The 21,167-nt window shown below is 38.0% G+C and overlaps 1 protein-coding gene across 1 annotated transcript; it reads left to right on the top strand.

Moving 5' to 3' along the window:
* Positions 1-1,031: 1,031 nt before the first annotated feature.
* Positions 1,032-20,934, top strand: RFLNB (refilin B). Its single transcript, XM_063444586.1, has 3 exons — positions 1,032-1,543; positions 15,663-15,754; positions 19,897-20,934. Exons 1-3 carry the CDS (start codon positions 1,352-1,354, stop codon positions 20,225-20,227), a joined length of 615 nt encoding a protein of 204 aa, XP_063300656.1. The 5' UTR covers positions 1,032-1,351; the 3' UTR covers positions 20,228-20,934.
* Positions 20,935-21,167: the final 233 nt, after the last annotated feature.

Genomic DNA, 21,167 nt, shown 5'->3' with positions numbered 1-21,167 from the left:
GGTGTAATAGTGTGGCAATATTTGGCCCGGTGATACTAGCTGAGCAATACCATACATTAGCATTGTCCCATCCCTTTATGGCCAGAGCCTAATGGATACTTCAGGCATGATGCAGCCGTTTGCCACAAAGTAACTTCATCTCAAGAAAACTCTGTTAACTTCAGTTTACTCTATTAGCACAAAGTGCTTTAGTTGTCTGTCAAGTTGTTTATGAATAGTTTGACACTTACCTTGCTGCGTCCCAAAAGTCAGTCAATATGTATAATATCATATCAAACTCAGACCAGGTTTAATCATTATTCATTGGTTGAAAGTGTCAGCTGATGGATACTATATGTCTACCAAGGTAAAGATCAAAATGTTTGTAAAAGGTTTGACAGATTACCATTAAAGGGAAACTATAGTGCCAGGAAAATAAATTTGTTTTCCTGGCGCTACACCTCCCTATAAAAACTGACATAATTACCATTGCAGTGTTAAGGGAACTGGTTGGGAATATGCACCCAGACCACTTCAATGAGCTAAAGTGCTCTGGGTACCTATAGTGTCTCTTTAAATTAACTAACAGTAACATCCCCTGCATGTTGGGTAAAAGTAACTTCCGAAGGGCATACTTGGAAACCAGAATAATCTGAATGTGCCTTTCCTGGTTAAACTAAATTACAGTGTACTGCAGTAGTTGTGGTTGCTAGTGTCCATTTAACCATCTTTGATGTGTAAGGTGGGATTTGCAGTATGTGTTAAGGAGGGAGTCTGATGATTTTGAGCCATGGTGGATGAAAATCCCTAGTTTCAGGACTTTTTTGCTGAAGAATAATGCAGACAGGCAGATAGCTATAGTCTCTCCTAGCCTAGTAGCTGAAATACAGTGTACAAGTTCATTCTCACACAGAGAAAATTCCATATTAGTAAGTGAATTTAATGTCAGTGCCCTGAGGCGTGAGAACTCCCCTGTCTGCATATTAACAATTAACTAAAGCTTAATAATAAAACCTGGAAGTGCAGCTGTAATACCAGGCTGGGAGGGAAGGCAGGGGAAGGAGGGGTCTATCCCCTGTGCTCACTCATACTACTGTAGGCTCAGGCTCCCTGCTACTGTTACAGGGACTGTGTCTGCTGTGCTGGACACTCCTCACTGCTCCCTTGGAAGTTACAGCTTTCACCTCACAAATCTGGGGAGGGCAATCTCTTCCCACTTTCCTATCAATCAGTAATGTTTGTTTAAGTAAAACAGGAGGAAGACGTACATTTCACTGCAGCAGTCAGGGGCTGATTGAGCACTGCTGTGTGTGCCACCAGTCCAGCTGGAAGGAGGTCTGTTCTATATCCTCAGTTGAGCCCCCTGGCAGTAATGGTTGGGAAGCTGAGCCTGCAGGATGTCCCTGACCTATTGGACATGAAGAGGAAGGGTGAGAGGGTGCTGGACAGCCCAGACTCAGGGCTTCCCCCAAGTCCATGTCCCAGTAATTGGCTGGTAACTTCTTCAGCATCTGAGAAACCCTCAGAGCAGGACATCATCATCTCTACACAGACAGTACAGGGGGTGAGTACATCTATTTAACTAGGTGATACAGGGGCTGTGGGATCAGGTGTGGAGTGATGTGGATACCAGTCACAATGTTGTGAGACTTCTCTCAGCCATTGAAATATCAGCTAAGAGCTCTGTGACTGACAAAGAAAAACAATAAAGGTGATAATGTATGAAACATATGGTCTAACATAGCATATTACTGATAAAAATAAAATAAGAATAAACTAAAGAGATCATTTGTACAAACATCTAAGGAGATGAATATCTGGAGTTTGAGCATCTCTAAAAAAAAATCCTGCTGCTGTTAAATAACAACTTCAGATGGCTGAATGTGATGAGAGTTGTAGGACACAGCTATAGAGAGCTATCTGAGTTTTGGGAGATGTGCTTTGTAAACCGCTGTAAACCGATAGTTTTTTGTCTATTGCAATGTAATACTGTAATGTGAGTGGGTTTCTCAGGCAGACCCCATGCGCCCTTTAACTATAAAGCCCTCACACACTGTTTAAAAAATTTTGCACAGTCAGCTACTGTAATTACTGCACATATATAACTCATGTAAGGGTAGACTTTACATACAATTGCTGCTCTGAGTTGACTGAGAGTGTTGGACTATACAGTCACAGATTCAATAGACACTTTGAAAGGAATGCTTTTATTTTGTGGTGTGCGTTTTAATTTGGGATATAAAAAGAAAATCTTTCTTTTTCCTGCTTTATTTGTATTGCAGTATTTTTTTTTATTTCTTTTTACATTTTTGTTATTCTTGTACTCACAGGTTCTGATGATTGACTTAGAAAAATAATATATATATATATATATATTTTACAAAAGTTATTGCAATGCAATTTTAATCACAGCCATGCAGTGCACTCTGGTATCATATAATGCGCATAACCTGTGATGGGGGGCAGGTTGATGAGGCAAGTCATGGAGGTCTCATGGGAGTTCAGGAGAATGGAGACCTCATAGGAATAGGCAGGTGATGTGTTCTGGTCTCTCAAGGCTATCTATTGGAAGATTAGCGTACATATGTGTATGATTGTTGGACATGTATGATGGACTAATTTCCTATAGCCAACACTTTATTTCTGTAATGTGCAATGCAACTCGTGGATAACTTCTCATAAGATTGTAAAAACAGTTCGGGCAGGTGAATGGAAGTCTCTGGTATCTTTCATCTAATTGTACAAATTGTTCTCATTTGCTGTTTCAGTAATTCTGAATGATTTGGAGCAGGATATTATAGGAAATATAATTGACACTGGATCTCACACTTACTTTTGCACGGGAAACAACCAGGGACTGGAGCTGGTCTGCAAGGTTTTTAGTTTTTGTTAAATCTAGACATCATTAACTATCCATAAGTCTAAGCACCATAACCACTACAAACTACAACCAAAGACGTATTAAGATCACACAGGGTTCGAGGCAGGATACCAGTAAGGGGCCCTTCCTTAAAGGAAGTCTATAGCAAATAACAAAACAGTTTTCCTAAAGCTATAGTGTCTGTCTCTTATTTCCTTAGGTCCCCCCCAATACCATCAAGTAATTTTAAAAAGTTAAAAACCCTTTACACCCTTACCTGTTTCCCTTAGTGCTGGATCGGTCTCTTCCTCCAGTGACATCATGACGATGGGGGAATCTGCTGCGCCCACATTAGAGCTTTGAATCAATGCTTTCCTACAGTGGCATACACACAACCCATGGGGCCCCGGTGTGAAAACTGATCCGTGGGCCCCCCCGCGCGCGCGCGTTTACTCTGTGCGGGCTGGGGTCGCAACACATGGCAGCGGGCACCTGGTCGCAGGGCTGCGACCGCGGTATGTACGCCAGTGCATGCATAAACACATACACTTAAAGGGCCACTACAGACACCCAGATCACATCAGCTCAATGAAGTGGTCTGGGTGCCAGGTCTCTCTAATTTTAACCCTGCAGCTGAAAACATAGCAGTTTCAGAGAAACTGCTATGTTTCACTGATGGTTAATCCAGCCTCTAGTGGCTGTCTCATTGACAGCCGCTAGAGGAGCTTCTGCGATTCTCACTGTGAAAATCACAGTGAGAAGACGCTGAACGTCCATAGGAAAGCATTGAGTAATGCTTTCCTATGGGCGGTTTGAATGTGCGCGTGGCTCTTGCTAGGCATGCGTATTCGGAGCTGAGAGGCGGATCGGGGCGGAGAGATCCCCAGCGCCAAGGTAGTCCAGCGCTGGAGAAAGGTAAGTGCTTAAGAGACACACACACACTCTCATGAACAGACGCACACATTTACTGACAGACACACACTCAGTGACAGACAGACACACACTCACTAACAGACACACACAGTAACACACTCACTGACACACTAACAAACACACTAACACACACACTCTAACACTAACACACACTCTAACACTAACACACACACTCTAACACACACACACACTTACACACACACACCCTCTAACACTAACACACACACCCTCTAACACTAACACACACTAACACACACACACACACACACTCACACACGTTTGTTTTTTTCTAAATTTAATCCCCCCAGACTCCTTACCTTTTGGAGAGCTGAGGGGATTCCCTGGGGTCCAGTGGTGCTGCTGGGCTCCTGGGCAGCCGGTCACTGGGCGGGCAGGCAGGCTGGCGGGTGTGCGAGGGAGCACTCTCCCCTGAGTGCTTCCTCTTCAGCTCCCTCGCGTGCCGCGTACTGATACCGGAGCCGGAAGATGACATCATCTTCCGGCTCCGGTATCAGTGCGGTGCGCGAGGGAGCTGAAGAGGGAGCACACAGGGGAGAGTGCTCCCTCGCGCTCCCGCCCGGTGATACCAGGGCCAGCCTCGGGTGGCCCTGAGGTGGCCGACTCCTGGGCCCCCCAGGAGAAGAGGCTGGCCCAGTGGGTACATACCGGGTCGCAGGGCGGCTGGGCCCCCTGGTGGGTCGGGCCCGGTCGCAGCCACGACCCCTGCGACCCTGGTATGTACGCCACTGCTATCCTATGTGGATTTTTAAGACATTGGACGTTGTTTCAGGGAGTTAAACTCCATTAGGATCCAGGAAGTGGCTCTAGGTGCCATCTTCTAGTTTTTCAAGTGGTTTAACTAAAACTAGACATTCCCTCGGCATACAGAGACTGATCCCCTTGGCTTGCAATATTACTAATAGAGGATTTAAACTTGAGCATAAAAGCGGACCTGTCTTTTTTTTAATTCGCTTTCCTTATGCCCCTTGTATCTTAATGATTATACTCACTTGCGTTTGTTTATATTTATCATCTTTTCTTCCTTGTACTTGATCACAATATCTGGGTGGAGCCATTTTGTTTTCCTCTGGCCATGATGTCTGTACTTTCTCTTCTTTGGGACTGATTGTACTAATTGATTGTGGGTAAATCTGATTGGCAACGAAATACAAATTTGCTTTAAAAGGACAGTTTAGGAATCATAACAACTTCATTTAAATTAAGTTGTTATGGTTTATCTTTACCTTCAAAGGTTAAACTGTTTTCAAACAGTTTAATCCCAAAGTTGCCTCCAGCGTGCCGATCTAAGTTCCCCCCTTGGCGGCTTTGACTTTTGAAATTTCATATTCAGGAAGCACGGAGTGCCATCGGGCAGGGACGCCTTTGACTGTACGACTATAGTGGCCATCGTGCTTTTAAGGAACACTGCAGGATATTGTTGAATCACGCTTTTTATGCCGTTTATGCATCACATACAGCTGTCTAATTGGAACAAAGAGGTAAACACACATGTTGAGAAAGAGGAACAGAAAGGGAGCGCTTGTGAAGCAAAATTATTTATTGTATAAAAGGGAAAGACGATTACTAGCTGTTTGTTAACCTGCAGCTAACATATTGATATATGGAGTGTCCCCTTAAGCTAGATAATATGAATAGCTCCAGTGAAACTTTTATCAGTAAGGTTGATTGTGGGACCCAAAATTAGCTACTTCCATTGAAACTGTACAATAGCTGCCTCGCCATTGTAACACAGCCTAGTACCATGAATCATGTATCTGACATTTGTATCTTTAAATGCATGAATCACCCAACTGTATCTTTCTAAAATAAACTTTTTTTTTTATTTATAGAAATGCCATAAATAGTGTTTGCCAGGTATTATGCATTTCAGTTATCAAAAGGATATTCTGCACACAACCTGAGGTATAATATCAATGGATATTTGTACACATCTACACTTTTTTTTTAATTTAACGCATATTAAGATAATCAAAATGAAATACCAGTCATGTTTATAGAAAGTGTTACAGAGGAAAGATAAGCATACAATTTTCATATAGTAAAAGGGGGTGCCTGCATTAAAGGAATACTATAGTGTCAGGAATGCAAACTTGTATTCCTGATACTACAGTGTAAAAAAACACATATTATGTGTCTGGCCCTGCTTGCCCAATGTTAAAAAGGGTGAACCTTACTGCTGGCTCCGACTCCTTGGCTGAGATTATCCAATTTGATGATCTCAGTCAATCTAATTCTTTCCATAGGAAAGCATTGTGATGCTACTGCACATGCGGAGCAAAATGCCACACTGCGCCAATTAGCATCTCCTCATAGAAATGCACTGAATCAATGTATCTCTATGAGGAATGTACAGCTCCTCCATGCTGAGCATGGAAACGCTGAACGTCAGTGCTGCACATTGTGTAGCACTGATCCAGGAAACACCTCTAGTGGCTGTCTGAGTGGCATGCTCTGACATGCAGTGTTTGCATTAAAAAGTCTTAGGGACATACCATACACACCACAGCAACTACATTAAGCTGCAGTTGTTCTGGTGACTAGAGTTTCCCTTTAAGCAATAAAACCGTAAATATGAGCCAGTATGAGAGGAGAATGGAATGTTTTAATCACACCGCAATTTTGTACATTATTTGCTAAACAAACTTGAGAAGCTCATGTAGCAATTAATGTTTTACTGCTACTCAAGTTCAAAACAGGTTTTACCACAGATAACCTTTACTAAAATTGGACAGCAGCATCTGTATATTGAAATATATAAATTGTTATTTTAGGTTTCATAATGCATTCACATGCACCTTTTTTTTGTGTTCGTGATGGCGTGCATTGAAAAATCAATTATATGTACATTTTCCTTTTCGGTTTTCTTCTACATCCTGTTTTAAATTCTCATCTCCTGATTTTTATAGCAACCAGAAAACTCCCTAAATCTACTAATATATTCCCCAGGTTCCTTAACGCTGCCGTATGTGTCAACCCTTTGCTTCCTTAACCTAAGACATTTATCCTGAATGTGTTCTTTTGTTGTGAAAGACACTATTTAAATGCTTGTCATGTGCTCTTCATTTCCCTTCAGGACTACTGTAACTCCCTTCTCACTGCAGTTACCCACATCAATAGACTGTGCATGCTTACTTAGCCATGTTATTTATATCCTGCAGCAATTAATTTCAAATCCTGGTATTAATATATTAAGAGATACAGATGAAGTAAAAGAATAAACATGTTGTTTTACAAGATATCTGGAACAAAGTGTTATATTTGTGCAAAAAAGTAACATGCGTCCAGTTATTCATTCATCAAAGATGGAAGTGCTCATGCCATTGTACAGAACACTGGTGAGACCTCACTTGGAGTATTGTACGCAGTACTGGAGATCGTATCTCCAGAAGGATATTGATACTTTGAAGAGAGTTCAGAGAAGGGCTACTAAACTGGTTCATGGATTGCAGGATAAAACTTACAAGGAAAGGTTAAACATGTATAGTTTGGAGGAAAAAGGAGACAGGGGAGATATGATAGAAACATTTAAATACATAAAGGGAATCAACACAGTAAAGAGGGAGACTACATTTAAAAGAAGAAAAACTACCACAACAACAGGACATAGTCTTAAATTAGACCATTAGAAAAATAATTTCAGGAAGTATTACTTTACGGAGAGGGTAGTGGACACATGGAATAGCCTTCCAGCTGAAGTGGTAGAGGTTAACACAGTGAGGGAGTTTAAGCATGCGTGGGATAGGCATAAGGCTATCCTAGACTTAAGATAAGGCCAGGGTCTAATGAAAGTATTTAGAAAATTGGGCAGACTAGATGGGCCAAACGGTTCTTATCTGCCGTCACATTCTATGTTTCTATGGTTCTATGTTTCCATTACCTACAGTATACATTACAGATATCATAAAATAAAAATAATGATAATAATTAAAAAAAACTACAACAACAACAATGTTTGGAAAAGATAAAGGCTGCATCTGATAAAGACATCTGCAAAACTGTCCAATGAATGTTCCAAGCTTGGAGAAGAGTGTAACGTGACTGACCGAACACATACTAATTACATATGTTCCAGTATCATTTGCAAAAGTGTTCCTAAATATTCAACTGTCCAGTCATATTCATTTCCACTGAGCAGTGAAGTCGCTGTGCTAAATGGAATTAATGGGGTAAAAATGTCCCTTTTTTTTTTTTAAATCCTTATATGTAATACAAAAGAAATAAAATAAGATCATAAGAAATGTGTAACTTCCAAGATCGTTAAATTGCACAACTCAAGAAACATGACTCCTCACTAGGAAGATGATTCGCCAATTAGGATCCTCTCATCCTGGTCTATTAAGTCTGATCCTATTCCATAAGTCTATAAGTGGATATCAACCAACAGCAGTTGCACTAATTGGATGCTGTATAAATTAATTGCATCTATGCAATACTATGCCATTGATCTCCATAACTACAAAAAAAAAAAAAAAGTGCTCTAGCCAAGTAGTGCATGCGGTATGCATATATTGGACAAAATTATTAGTTTTGCGACTCCTTTTCTTTTGCTACAAAAGAATAAAAAAGGCAAAGCAAACATTACCGCTTGTATGCCATAAAAAGTCAATTTATGAAAAGAATGTCTTGAAATGAAGCCATATATCAGAACAAACCAGGGGAGACAAATTGGAGGAGAAGGTAGAAGGAAAAAGGCTTGGGGGAATAATTAAAGCATTAGAAGACGAGCAAACTTTCAGAAATGCCATTTTTTAAATATTTTATAGGTGCAGCTTGCCTTAATGCAAATTCAATAGGAAATCATTTTATTTACTAATTTTAAGCATTTTTTTTATTTTATAATTTTAAGCATTTTTCTCTTTGACCCAACAAGAACACTATAAGCTCTGGAATCTGGCTAGTTCGGGCAGTTTCAGATGGCAGAAATGAATAGCTTTAAACAAGCGTATCCACAACACACACAGCTGTTCATGTCAGTATAGATATCTTAACATAATATGTTTGCATTACCTGGGGCATTCCACAAGGTCTCCCCTTTATCTTTAGTATGCAAGCGATTATATTGTAACTGTCCTCTGATACGTTTTATTTGCTTCACTTCAAATAGATGGTTTTTATTTTTCCTTGAAAGGCACAACAGGGAAGTATAAATGTGTTTTCTTTCATCTTCCCTACACATATGCCACATGATTAACTCTTGAATACGTAGGAGTAAGCAAACATTTTACGCTGACAGTCCTGGCATGTTCTAGGCCCTGAAGGGGTTAATTTACTTGTCTTACATAGAACTGTAAGTAGGCGAAATAAACACAACTGAACAGAGACACATCCTATTACATTTGATTTCGTCTGTCTATACCTTGTTAGCAAAACATGTCAGATTTATTCAGAAACCGTCATGAAAGTATTTTTACTTTTTTGTAGTATATAATTTAGTAATATTGCAAATATCTGTCTGTTGGTTTTAGCTCCTTATGGTCCATTTTATTCCATGCTTTCATTAGAATTTAGTCATTTTATACTTTATACTACATGGATTCTATTGAGTATTTGGCATCGCTCCTCAAAACCCATTATAGGATATTCCATATGAAGAAGTAATTAATCCCTTTAGGGGGAAGGCAATTGTACAAGTTCTGACCAAAGTAAAACCAAAACAAAACAATTATATGTTTTACTGCTCTAAAACACTCATATAACAGGTTTTATGGGATTTTGGAAAGATATAGGGTCAAATATAGGGCTTGCTGATTTTAGTATTTACACATTAAAATTTGCCAAATAACATTGCGGGTGAGGGGTGGGTGGAGGGTGTTAGGGGGGGGTTAGGGGTGTTGGCTGCAGAGCGTTACGTCGTACTATGCTGCTGTAACGGCAAGTAACCTCACTTTTTTCATGATGACGTTAAAAGGGAACCTTTTTTCTGAGGCTTCTTGATGCCTCTTTTAGCATACTAACAGGGACAATTACCATGGTCCACGTATAGGCAACCTGCAGCATTCCTAATTTTGTGGACTACATTATGGCTGTTAGAGAATCATGGGAAATGTAGTCCACAACATCTGGAGTTCTTGAAGATTGCCTAACTTTGCCCTAGTCCCTCATCAATGTGCTGAGTTTAAGCATAAATTATGCCTGTGGAGAGGCTTGAGATCTATCCTTTTGCCCAGAGACTATGGGTTGTTTATGGACTCGGAGAGACTCTACCAACCAGCACAGACCAGGGCAGCCTGACCACTGTAACATGATTGCTACTGCTAGACTTAATTTGGTGTAGCGCCATCTGTTGCTTAAAGTCTGCTTTGTTGCAGTTACATGCAGTGCTTTGCTATTCAATCTATTCAATCTAAACATATTTACATATTTTTTCTAACTGCAGACATAGCAAGCAGAATGCTCTGGTATTATGGTTAATGTTTCGGTAAACCCCCTCCCCCCGTTATTACAAAAGTGTTATAATTGATGGTTTTCTGTTGTTGCCTACATAGTTCTCTTAAATTTTATGTAACCTGTTTTCCTGGCACTATATGGTTTTTAGGTCCCCCCCGCCCTCATGGCCCCCCTCCCACCGTGCTCTAGCATGAGAAAGGGGTTAAACACTGTGGGGATATTTATGGGATGATAATAGTAAACAGTTGAGAATTGCCCACTATTTCAACTCTCTAGATCTCAAAGATCGTTATCATGTAAGTGAAATGTATTCCATATAAATAAAATCACAATATGTTATAAAAATAGATATAATTTATTGTGACAATTTAAATAATAATAATATGTAACATGCGTGATAATAATCAATGAATATTTAGTATAACATAGTATGCAATACAATGGCAATGGCAATACACATTCCAATGGTTAACACAGTAAAAATCTACAGCACCAATTGATTTATGAGGGTACTTCACACAGAGACAAAGAAAGTTTCCTTTCACACAGCGCATCGAAAGGCCATAACACTTTGGCTAACAGTTAGATCAACTGAGTAACCCTTTCAACGCTGGTTAGATCCTCCTAGGCATATAATACCTATTCTCATGTAATTTTAATTAAAATAACATTTAAACCAGCTCATTAATAATTTCCTGGAACCATCCAATAAGAGTATCTACTAGATTCTATAAGCCGAATTTTAATTTGCCTAAAAAGATATCTTATCTTATTTTAGAGCAAATAAATACACCTGGATAAAAACAACGGTATGCTAACATGTGATAAATCACATTAATATATAATTATCCTTAATTCCACCTGCAGAATGGAATGTTTATAACTATATATTCTTTAGTTAACTAAGATTTCTAAATATCGAAATTTTACCGTGATTTATCCAGTCATATATCATGCTATTAGAAAAAATGTAATTCATTTAGATTAATTAAATAAAACCAGCATATTTACCAGTTAAGTAGATGTTCTCATCAGATGAGTAGGTAGTCCCAGGATTGGTTGTATGCAGGTATGATTGATTGCATGGAAGTATGCAAGTGTTGTTTGAGTGTTAGCCTCAGAGTGAATGTCTGTCATAGGCCTTTCTGCATGTCCAAATCTGTAAGACCAACTTTCTCTTTCAACTCCGACTGACTCTTCTCTGACTCACTTGCTTCCCACTTAGCCTGCGATCCTCACTTTTAAAGGGCCAGACTCTCTGTACGTCATTAGGTGATAAGGCCAATAGGAAATTGAAGGTGTGTTTCACCCTGCAGATTGCAATTTAGGCATTTGGTCCATAGAGGGTAGTATCGCCTCACTAAACTTTCCTATCCAGGAAACAGTTAACTTTTCCTGCTGACGATTTTGACGTAATTTGGCTTATCTATATGGCTGCCATAACTTAAGTTTACTTGTCAGTTCAAAGCGTTTCTTTGGGTTTTCTTCAGACAGTGTGTCGGCCATTCCTGTTGTAATTTCTAAAATGACAGTTGTAAACTCAGTCTCACTTTACAATGGGATCTAAAATTTAGAAAGTAAAATTAGTTACTAATCTTCTCTGTCACTAATGTCTGGGTTTAGAATTATTTCTATTCCATTAACACTTAGACATAGCATTCCATCCCCCTGTCTCATTGTATCACTTGGTTTGTTTATACAAAGCATTCCTTAGCTCAGGCTATGTTTAGTTACAAAAAGGCAATTATGTGTCTCTTTGTTAGCATGAAATCCAAAATGGTGTCTGCTCTGTTCTGAGTGACTCAGGCAATATACACTTTTAATTTCTATCATAGCACAAAATGTCTGCCGATATAAATATCCTGACAACACTTACCTATCTCCCTCAGCGCTGGAGACTCTCCTCCCTCTTCGGCTGAAGGCGCATGCGCGGCAAGAGCCGCACGTGCATTCAGCCAGTCCATAGGAAAGCATTTCTCAATGCTTTCCTCTGGATGCTGGCGTCTTCTCACTGTGAAAATCACAGTGAGAAGCACGGAAGTGCCTCTAGCGGCTGTCAATGAGACAGCCACTAGAGGCTGGATTAACCCTAAAGTAAACATAGCAGTTTCGCTGAAACTGCTATGTTTACAGCAGGCAGGGTTAACCCTAGATGGACCTGGCACCCAGACCACTTCATTAAGCTGAAGTGGTCTGGGTGCCTATAGTGGTCCTTTAAGCCAAACATATTAATAGAAAGGTGGATTTGAGGGTTGGGGTGGTAATTGGTGCAACAGGAAAAAGTACAAATATGGATCATAAGCTGTGGACCAGTCACCCTTTGTTCCTGCTAAAGCAGCATTAAATAAAATATTAATTCACCTGTGACTTCTGTTGGCATTTTATTCAGGTTATGCTCCATTTACTTTTAAGTGTATATTAAAGATTTAACAACAATTGTTTCTGTTTCTTCTCCTCCTTTTACCATGTTCCATCAATTAATCACTGAATATAGCTGTATATATACAAAGAAATATAAACATCTATATATCAAACATATATACTGACTTAAATGTCAGACAGTATACACACTGAAAACTGGGTAAAAGTGTCTTTCAAATATGGTTAGGATACAGATTTTTTTTTTCCAGAACTGATAGTGGTAGCCAATAGCTAAAACATAGCTTATATTACTCATTTTAAGAAACCACCAAAAAGATATTAAAACCATGATAAGAATGAAAATATATGAAAGGACAGAGAGAAATAGTCAAATAAGCTACTATAAACATAAAGTACTCAAATGTATAAAAAAAAAAAAAAATGCCTTCTTGTAGCTGAAAGAAAATTTGCTAAAACAGCCCGGGTTAGGTTCCCTTCCACAAAAGAGTGATAATATCAAGAATAATACACGTCACAGGGATAAATAGTCCGATAGAACATTAATGTGAACAATTAAAGTGCTATGCCTACAAGGGCATCTAAATAGCTTCACCTACAAAAATAAATAACCAACACAAACCCTGACTGTGCCTTCAAGGGTACCTAAGCTGACAAGCAAGTAATTCCAAAACTATCAATTTAAATTGTGAAACTGTCTCAATAACACGCAAATCCTAACATTGCCACCTCAGGATCCGAAATTCAACAGCAATATAGTGCAAATAATAATATCATTGACAAGCAAGTCAGGATTTGGAACAGAGGGTGTTTTGCTGGCCAGGCAGCTCTTCAAGTATGCTTCAACTCTTCAAGTACTTGAAAAGATATTGTAAATATGCATCATTATAATTTGAGTCAAAACACAGAGGTGCTATTTAATCTATACATGATGATATGAAATAAATGTATATATAACATTCCTGAAGACAAAAAAAAAAAAAAACTACTAATGCCAGGCATTTTTAAATACACCCCTATATACTTATTAACCCTTAATGGGATGGGCGTCTGCACTGTAACATAGCTGTGTGATAGAAAAAGTGAATACAAATACAAAAAGAAAAGTCCTGCGCTCACTCCCATCACTCCTGGGTGGCAGCAATGACTATAGTACACATCAGCCCCAATACATACAGTAAAAACCAAAGAAAAAGTTACCTGCGCTCTCTCCTAAATCCCTATGCATATTCAAACAAATGGAGGTTATTTAGTTACTCCAATGGCCATTGGAAGGAATGCCCACCTGCCAACGTCAAGCCAGACCCCTCTAGGCAGGTCCTACACTTTCCAAAACCCCATTATCCCTGTACATGGGTGGTACTATTGTACTCTTGAGACATCGCTATTTGTTTGCAGTAAAAGCTAACAGTATTATGATATTCACAGTTAAAAATTTAATGCAGAACTTAGTAACAACATTTCAAAATTTTTAGATTTTATTTATATGAAATTATGTTGATGTAAAATCAAAGACCTGTTTCTCCTAAACAAAATGGTATATAATATGTGTAACTGCACTTAATATGAAAAAGTTAATTATGGTTGAAAAGACACATAGTCAAATGCCAGGTTTGGTTTTGATTTTTAGAGTTGCCTCCATCCTTAAGGGGTTAAGGCCATCAAATCCTGTCCAAATTAGAAAAATAAAAAAAGACAATTTTTTTTTGGTGGGGTTTTTTTCAAAGTGAAATCCGAAAATGAAGAGATTTTCATTTAATAACAAACACACACTAGTTTGCTTTCGAGAGTAAGGGTTTCCCAATGATTTAATTCTCTAACATCAAAAACGTAAAGAAGAGCACACCTGTTATAAACTCAAACCACAAGTTTAATATGCTTATTATGAGTACAGTCAGCAAAAGCTAAACATATGCTAAAGTGACCAGATGTTTCTTTCAACACGTTTACAGAATGTAATTGCTGGGCATTATGTCAACGTTTCTGGTTAAAGTAGAAATTTGGTCACCTCAATTTAGAGAATATTTACAATATTGGTTCTGTATAAAAATAAGTGTGCACATTTGTATGCGAGTATGGACACAATATATGCTAAGTCTTGCACCTTATAACAGCGAACGCTTGAACATTTTGTAAGTCTTTTATTACAAGTCAAAAGACTGATTTCCAAGCCTACACTTAATAATTCACCTTTAACGTGCCGGCTCTGTCGTTTTAACTGACAACTTGCACAAAAACTATGTGTTTGTGGGCTTAGCACTGCAAAGCTTTATTAAACTGGGGACATGATCATATAGGTGTATTTAAGAGTGTTGCTGCACAGATTTTATAAAAATGACTTATGTTTTGATTTCTTAAGTCTGTTCTTTTAATTAACACTTATCTGCTAATCAGCACTTATATTGTCTCAAATCTTTAATAAGCAGTTGGAAAATGTTTATAAACAATGTTTTCCAATGGGAAAGCATTGGATTGGCTAAGATCGTCAATTCAGATTATCTCAGCCAAAGAGGGCAGAGCCAAACGCTGCACTGGCCAACCAGGATCTCCTCATAGCGATGTATTGAATCAATGTAATCTACAAGGAAAGTTCAGGGTCTCGCTGAACATCACTGCAGCATGTTGTGCAGCACTGACCCAGGAAGCACCTCGAGTGGCTGTCGGAGTGACTGCCACTGGAGGTATCCCTATGCAGCAATGTGAACACTGCCTTGTCTCTGAAATGGCAATGTTTACATTAAAAGGCATGCAGGGACAGGATATAGACACCAGAACAACTACACTAACCTGTAGTCGTTCTTGTGACTATAGTGTCCCTTTAACTAATGTCCAATAACAGAGAAAGAAAAGATGTGGATGAAACATAATATGCATGTTTTTACAGTCACTTGCACCTGAGGTTTACTAAATGCATATATTGAGTGGAGTGTTTAAAAGAAAGCAGTCCTTTAAATCACATACCAATGAATATTCTCCATGTATGCCTGAATTAAGTTTTTCAAATTAACACAGGGCTTGTTTTTATTATGATTAAAGCATTACGACTGCTTGCTATTCTGTGATCTTTGGATTAATAGAATTTTGTTGTGCTTTTTTTTTTTAGAACTTCTCTCAGTCATTAAACACCCCAAGACTATGTCCTTTGTCCTTTGGAGAAGGTGTAGAGTTTGATCCGTTGCCACCCAAGGAGATAAGGTAATGCAATTTCATTTCTTTCAGTACTCACAAGCAATAAAAATGCCACTACACTAAGCAACAGAGTGCTGTTTATGGAACATTACATCTCTTCAGAGCACAACATTTTGTTTTTAGCGATTTAAAAATAGGATAGCGGATACCAAGATGTTTTCTGTCACTTTTTTATCAGGGTAAACTTGAGATCGTGTGTAACTGCTACTTACCAACTGCACTGGGTATAACTCTGAAGATACTAAAACATTTTCAGAATAAAATAACCCATGTCCTTTTAGCTTTTTTTGAAAGATATACCAACACTCTAGAACAGGCATAGACAACCTTCGGCACTCCCGATGTTTTGGACTACACTTCCCATGATGCTTTGCAGCATTATAGGTGTAAGAGCATTATTGGAGATGTAGTCCATAACACCTGGAGTGCCGAAGGTTGCCTATCCCTGCTCTAGAAAATATGTACATTGATACAATTTGTGAGTTTTGTTTGTGGGATTTTCAATGCAAGAAACATGAATAAATAAATCAAAATACCAATAACACATTTCTAACTGACATGCAAGAACTATTTAGTTGGAATAGGTTTTTCCTTGAAGAAATAAATCTTTATGAACAGTATGTGTATATGAAATGGAAAGGAAAACAATATAAAGATAGAATCTCTACAAGAATGTACTATGTGATCATGTGGCAGGTTTATGCCTGTGTTCACTATCTGATTCCTTCATCACAATATCACTTTACATTGACATATTTTAAATGCAAAATCCTGTTATTATAAAAGAATACATGGTAATTTAAATACGTATCACGGGGGTTAGAAAATACACAGCATCAGGTCACATGGCAACAAAAAAATGGAGCATGGGACAGAAAATATGACTCCCTGATATTTGGATCAATCAAAAGATTGCCTTTGCAAAGTCCCTAAAGGGAATTGTCTGCTGCAATAGCTGATTCAGCTACACAAATGAAGCATATGTTCCTGTCCTTGCTATACGAGAAATTACTTTTCATCCAGGGGAGGAAAGGGAGATTTAAATAAACTGTGGGTGTGGATGTCTGTTGGTGCGAATGGCTAATTGTGTGTTTGTATATGTGCATTCGAGGGATTGATTAATTATGTGTGTATGTGTGTGACTGATTATTTGTATGTTTACGTAGTTATGTGCATGTATGGTTGAGAGAGTTTGATTCATTAGGGGTTTGTTAGTAGAAAGTGGCTAATTGGCTAATTCTGCATGTTCTTATGAGTGGCTGATGTATTGTGCTTGGTTAATTCCATGTGTGTGAGAGAAATTTTAGTTGTTGTTGAAGTATGGTTCGTAAAATGTGTGATATTTTTTAATCCTTTTAGTGTCAGAAGTATGCTCAATGCAACTATGCAACATTATTTTATGTCTTCCAGTTAGTCCTTAAATACTCTTCTGATGTTCTCGGCCACTTAGGCACACCTATTACCTATATAACATCCCTGCCAGTTCTTCTTAATCTAGAAAGCTAAATGTACTACATCACCTTCTTATCTCTCTTGAAAAAAGTAGTCACAATGCACAAGTCACTCTTAATAGAGGCTGCAACTCTGGTCTGAGCACACAAAACTCAGTACATCCAAAATTGGATCTGAACATTTGAGTGTAACTACTAGAGGATGTCTCACAGTACACAATAAAGTCACCACGTTCACTACTCCTTTGCAAAAAGAAACTGTACGTAAGAGGAACTGTCAACTCTCTGAAATTTATACCATAGAATAGAACATTTAAAATCACCTATAACCTGTGTTAACTTTTTTCCCCATGAGGTTCTCCACTTTCTTTTAAATTTATGTTAAAGTGACACTATAGTCACCAGAACAACTACAACTTATTGAATTTGTTCTGGTGAGTAGAATCATTACCTTCAGGCTTTTTGCTGTAAAAACTGTCTTTTCAGAGAAAATGCAGTGTTTACATTACAGCCTATTGATAACTCCACTGGCCACTCCTCAGATGGCTACTAGAGGTGCTTCATGTGGCAGTGTCGCACAGTGTGCAGAATGGCCATTCAGTGTCTCCACCCTCTGCTTTGAGACACTGAACTTTCCCCATAGAGATGCATTGATTCAATGCATATCTATAAGGAGATGTTGATTGGCCAGGGTTGTGTTTGACTTGTGCTGGATCTGCCCCTAATCTGCCTCCTTGACAGTATCAGTCAATTCTATGTAAAAGCATTGTGATTGGCTCAGAGAAACACATCTGATGATGTCAGCCAAGCAGGCAGATTAGGGTCAGGGGCAGCAGCTGCAGATTTGAATACAAGTAAAATTGTACTATATTTAGGGAGGCAAATGGGGGCCAGCGGGGCTAGTTGGTGGTTTTAATACTATAGGGTCAGGAAAACATGTTTGTGTTCCTGACCCTATAGTGTAATTTTGCAAATTACATCATAATCCAGTCCATAGGCCATTCAAAGTCAGGCAAACTATTGCAAACAACAAGGAAAAATAGAACCATTGTTTCATGTTTCCTCTTCTCTGTTTGCTTTAGTCTGAATACCAGGTACTAAGGACAACGTTTATAATACTGATTAACAGCCAGCAAAGATGGGGTACACAGAGGTATCAAATTCTACATTAAATTTATTTCTTTAACTCATTATCACGCTCTCTCACAACCCCAAACACCTTAATATTGTCAATGCTCTAGCTTTTGCACTGCCACAACCTCATAAACATCACTACTGACAATTCACCAAGCTGCTTTAATGGAAATATGAAAAAAATTAAAAGGGAAATCTCTTCACTGACTTCTTGATTACCTCAACACATTTTGTGTCTCTTTCTCTGCCATGAGTATGTACTTTTCGAATGTTGAAGAGGTGGTTTCTGAACTTATTCTACGCATGCCCCCCTTCATCTGTTCACACAATCTTATCCATTTCCACTTTATGTGTTGCTGTTTAATGACAGTCTTTCACCACGTTTTTTGCATGTTAACAAAGTTTTTGGGTGAGAATAGATATGGTGTACAGAAATGGTCAAGATGTGGACATCTTGATAAATCCATTAGAAAAATAGATCATATCCTAAATACAGTTATATATGCAGTTAACAAAAGCTATTTTTCATTCTTATTCTCACATTTAAACTTGAAATAACTTTATCTTATCCGCCACATAGTGTGACATAGATCTAGAAATGTCATTATTCCCAGGGAATGAAAATGTAACAGAAAATAAGCTATCAACAAATTCACAATCAAAATCAGTTTAAGGGAATGCATTCTGGTCTTTTGTTCTGGTATGTCTGATAGTAGATCTTAAGATTGCAGTTTGTCTTGTCCCATCTTTAGATACTAGATTCAATATCTGTCTTCTGGTAATGTCCCAACTTTCTTCAACCTTGAACTTTCATTCACTTCCTTGTCCTCTCTTGAGATAACCTCCTAACTGCTTTCAAAGACCAGGATGATTTATTGAATGCACAATTTTCACACATTAGCTGCACAATTTACTTTTATTTTTCTAATACATGCTCGATTCTTCCCCTTCCCAGTCAATTTCAGATTTCTTCTTTCTCCTTTGCTTTATCGTTCAACTTCCTCTCTGTAGCAAACAGTGATAACATGCCCTCTTTATACACAATAATGCATTGTGTATAGAATGTTCTGTTGATGGTCCTTACTCAATCAGCAGACACAAATTGTAACAGAATAGTCAAATCTGGAGGTAACAACTTGATATCTCATGTCACTCTCTCAATTTTAACCTGGCTTAATAATGATTTAAACTATGTTACTTGAGTTTTTAGAGGGGCCCAGTAGTCCAAACCATAGATGGAACACTATACGGTAATACATAAATATGGATATGTATTTGTGCCGCTATAGTAACCCATTAGGTTTATAATTTTTCTTCTCTTATTTGCTCACATTTAAAATTGTAGTTCTGGATCAAAATATTCCTCCATCAAAATGTTGAACAGAGGAATATTATCAAAGTTCCTATTTATATGTGTAATGTGCATGCGTAAGAGAAAATGCCTTGCAAAAACACACACATGTTGAAGGATTTTAATTGCAGATTAATACACTGCCTTATCTATTATTATAAGGGACCATTATTGTCTAATGTATGTATACCTTTTTTTTCCCTATATTTCAGATACACATCGTCTGTGAAATATGACTCTGAGAAGCATTTTATTGACAATATCTACATGCCTGTTGGATTGAGTCTTTCTTCCTGCAGCCAAACAGTTATCTGTGTCCCTAATTGCACATGGCGCAACTACCGAGCAGAAATACGTTTTGAACCCAGAAACAAGCCCAAAAGATTCATGAGCACCACCATTGTTTATCCAAAACACACAAAAACTGTGTATACCACCACTCTGGATTACAACTGCAAGAAGTGTATGAGACGGTTTCTGTCCAGTGTAGAGCTAGAATCTACAGAACACCTGAGTAACGAGTGCTTTGTGGATGAATACTGAGTACCCGTATCTTTCTCTAGATTCATTATCTCAAGCTTTATAAACTTACATGATTACACTTAAAATAATTCGAGAGTCAGGTATCCTTTTCTTGAAGGACAAGAGAAGTTAAAAATTTGTCTTCTTCTGGACACGTTCTTACTCTGAGCATTGATTGTTCTGATCTTGATAGAACTATGTAGACCTTTTACACAGTAAATCTGTATGGTTGATGCTACTTGTTACCCATTATTCATTGTGCATGCCATAAAATCATCTGCTTTTGGCATTTACATACGTATTGAATATTTTCTCATGAATGGCAAAGTTATTATGTGGGCGATTTCCAAAAAAGAACACCACACAAAGGAACAAAAAAGAATGACTTACTGTTCCTATGAAAAATACATTAGAAACCTTTTTGGACTCCAAACACTTTAAAAAAGGGAAGAAGATAAAACAACCTTTAATATTTCCAAAAAGAAATGCATAACTTCTGACCAACAAGCCTGACAACTGAATGTGAAGATTTATGAGCGATTAGTGATTCAAGAAGTGCTGGGTTTTCACTGGATTGAAAGCTCAAGAATTTTTAAATAGGCAGTCCTGGTGTATTACTCTATTAAACACCAAATTCTGAAATCAAAATCATTTTGTATGTAACACAGCAGTTATATATTTGCTTTTTCCATATTCTTGTTTCTACAAAAATAAAGCTCTTAATAATATGGCAAACCGCAAAACATCTCTGTTTTATGAACAATGCATTAGTAACTTATATTACAGGTTTTGGAGAATTTTTTTTTATTTTATATTTTTTTCTTCAAAATACCATTTTATGTCAGTCTGATCACTTTCATAAAATAAAGGTCACAATGTAAAAATTTTGGATACACTTTTCAAATGATTTCATATTTTTGAGTACATTTTTTCAATTAATTTTATTGATCAAAAAGTATAT

This window comes from Pelobates fuscus, chromosome 1 (assembly GCF_036172605.1).
Source record: "Pelobates fuscus isolate aPelFus1 chromosome 1, aPelFus1.pri, whole genome shotgun sequence".
In the NCBI taxonomy this organism is placed as follows: Eukaryota; Metazoa; Chordata; class Amphibia; order Anura; family Pelobatidae; genus Pelobates; species Pelobates fuscus.
The sequence above is the reverse complement of the archived record's forward strand: the minus strand, read 5'-3'. Positions and strand labels throughout refer to the sequence as shown.

What these genes read in the sequence shown, in the direction of transcription:
- RFLNB (XM_063444586.1), top strand. Translation starts at nt 1,352, where the DNA reads ATGGTTGGGAAGCTGAGCCTGCAGGATGTCCCTGACCTATTGGACATG. An exon ending in CTACACAGACAGTACAGGGG is followed by an intron (nt 1,544 to 15,662) that starts GTGAGTACATCT and finishes TTTTTTTTTTAG; the next exon opens with AACTTCTCTCAGTCATTAAA. An exon ending in TTGCCACCCAAGGAGATAAG is followed by an intron (nt 15,755 to 19,896) that starts GTAATGCAATTT and finishes CCTATATTTCAG; the next exon opens with ATACACATCGTCTGTGAAAT.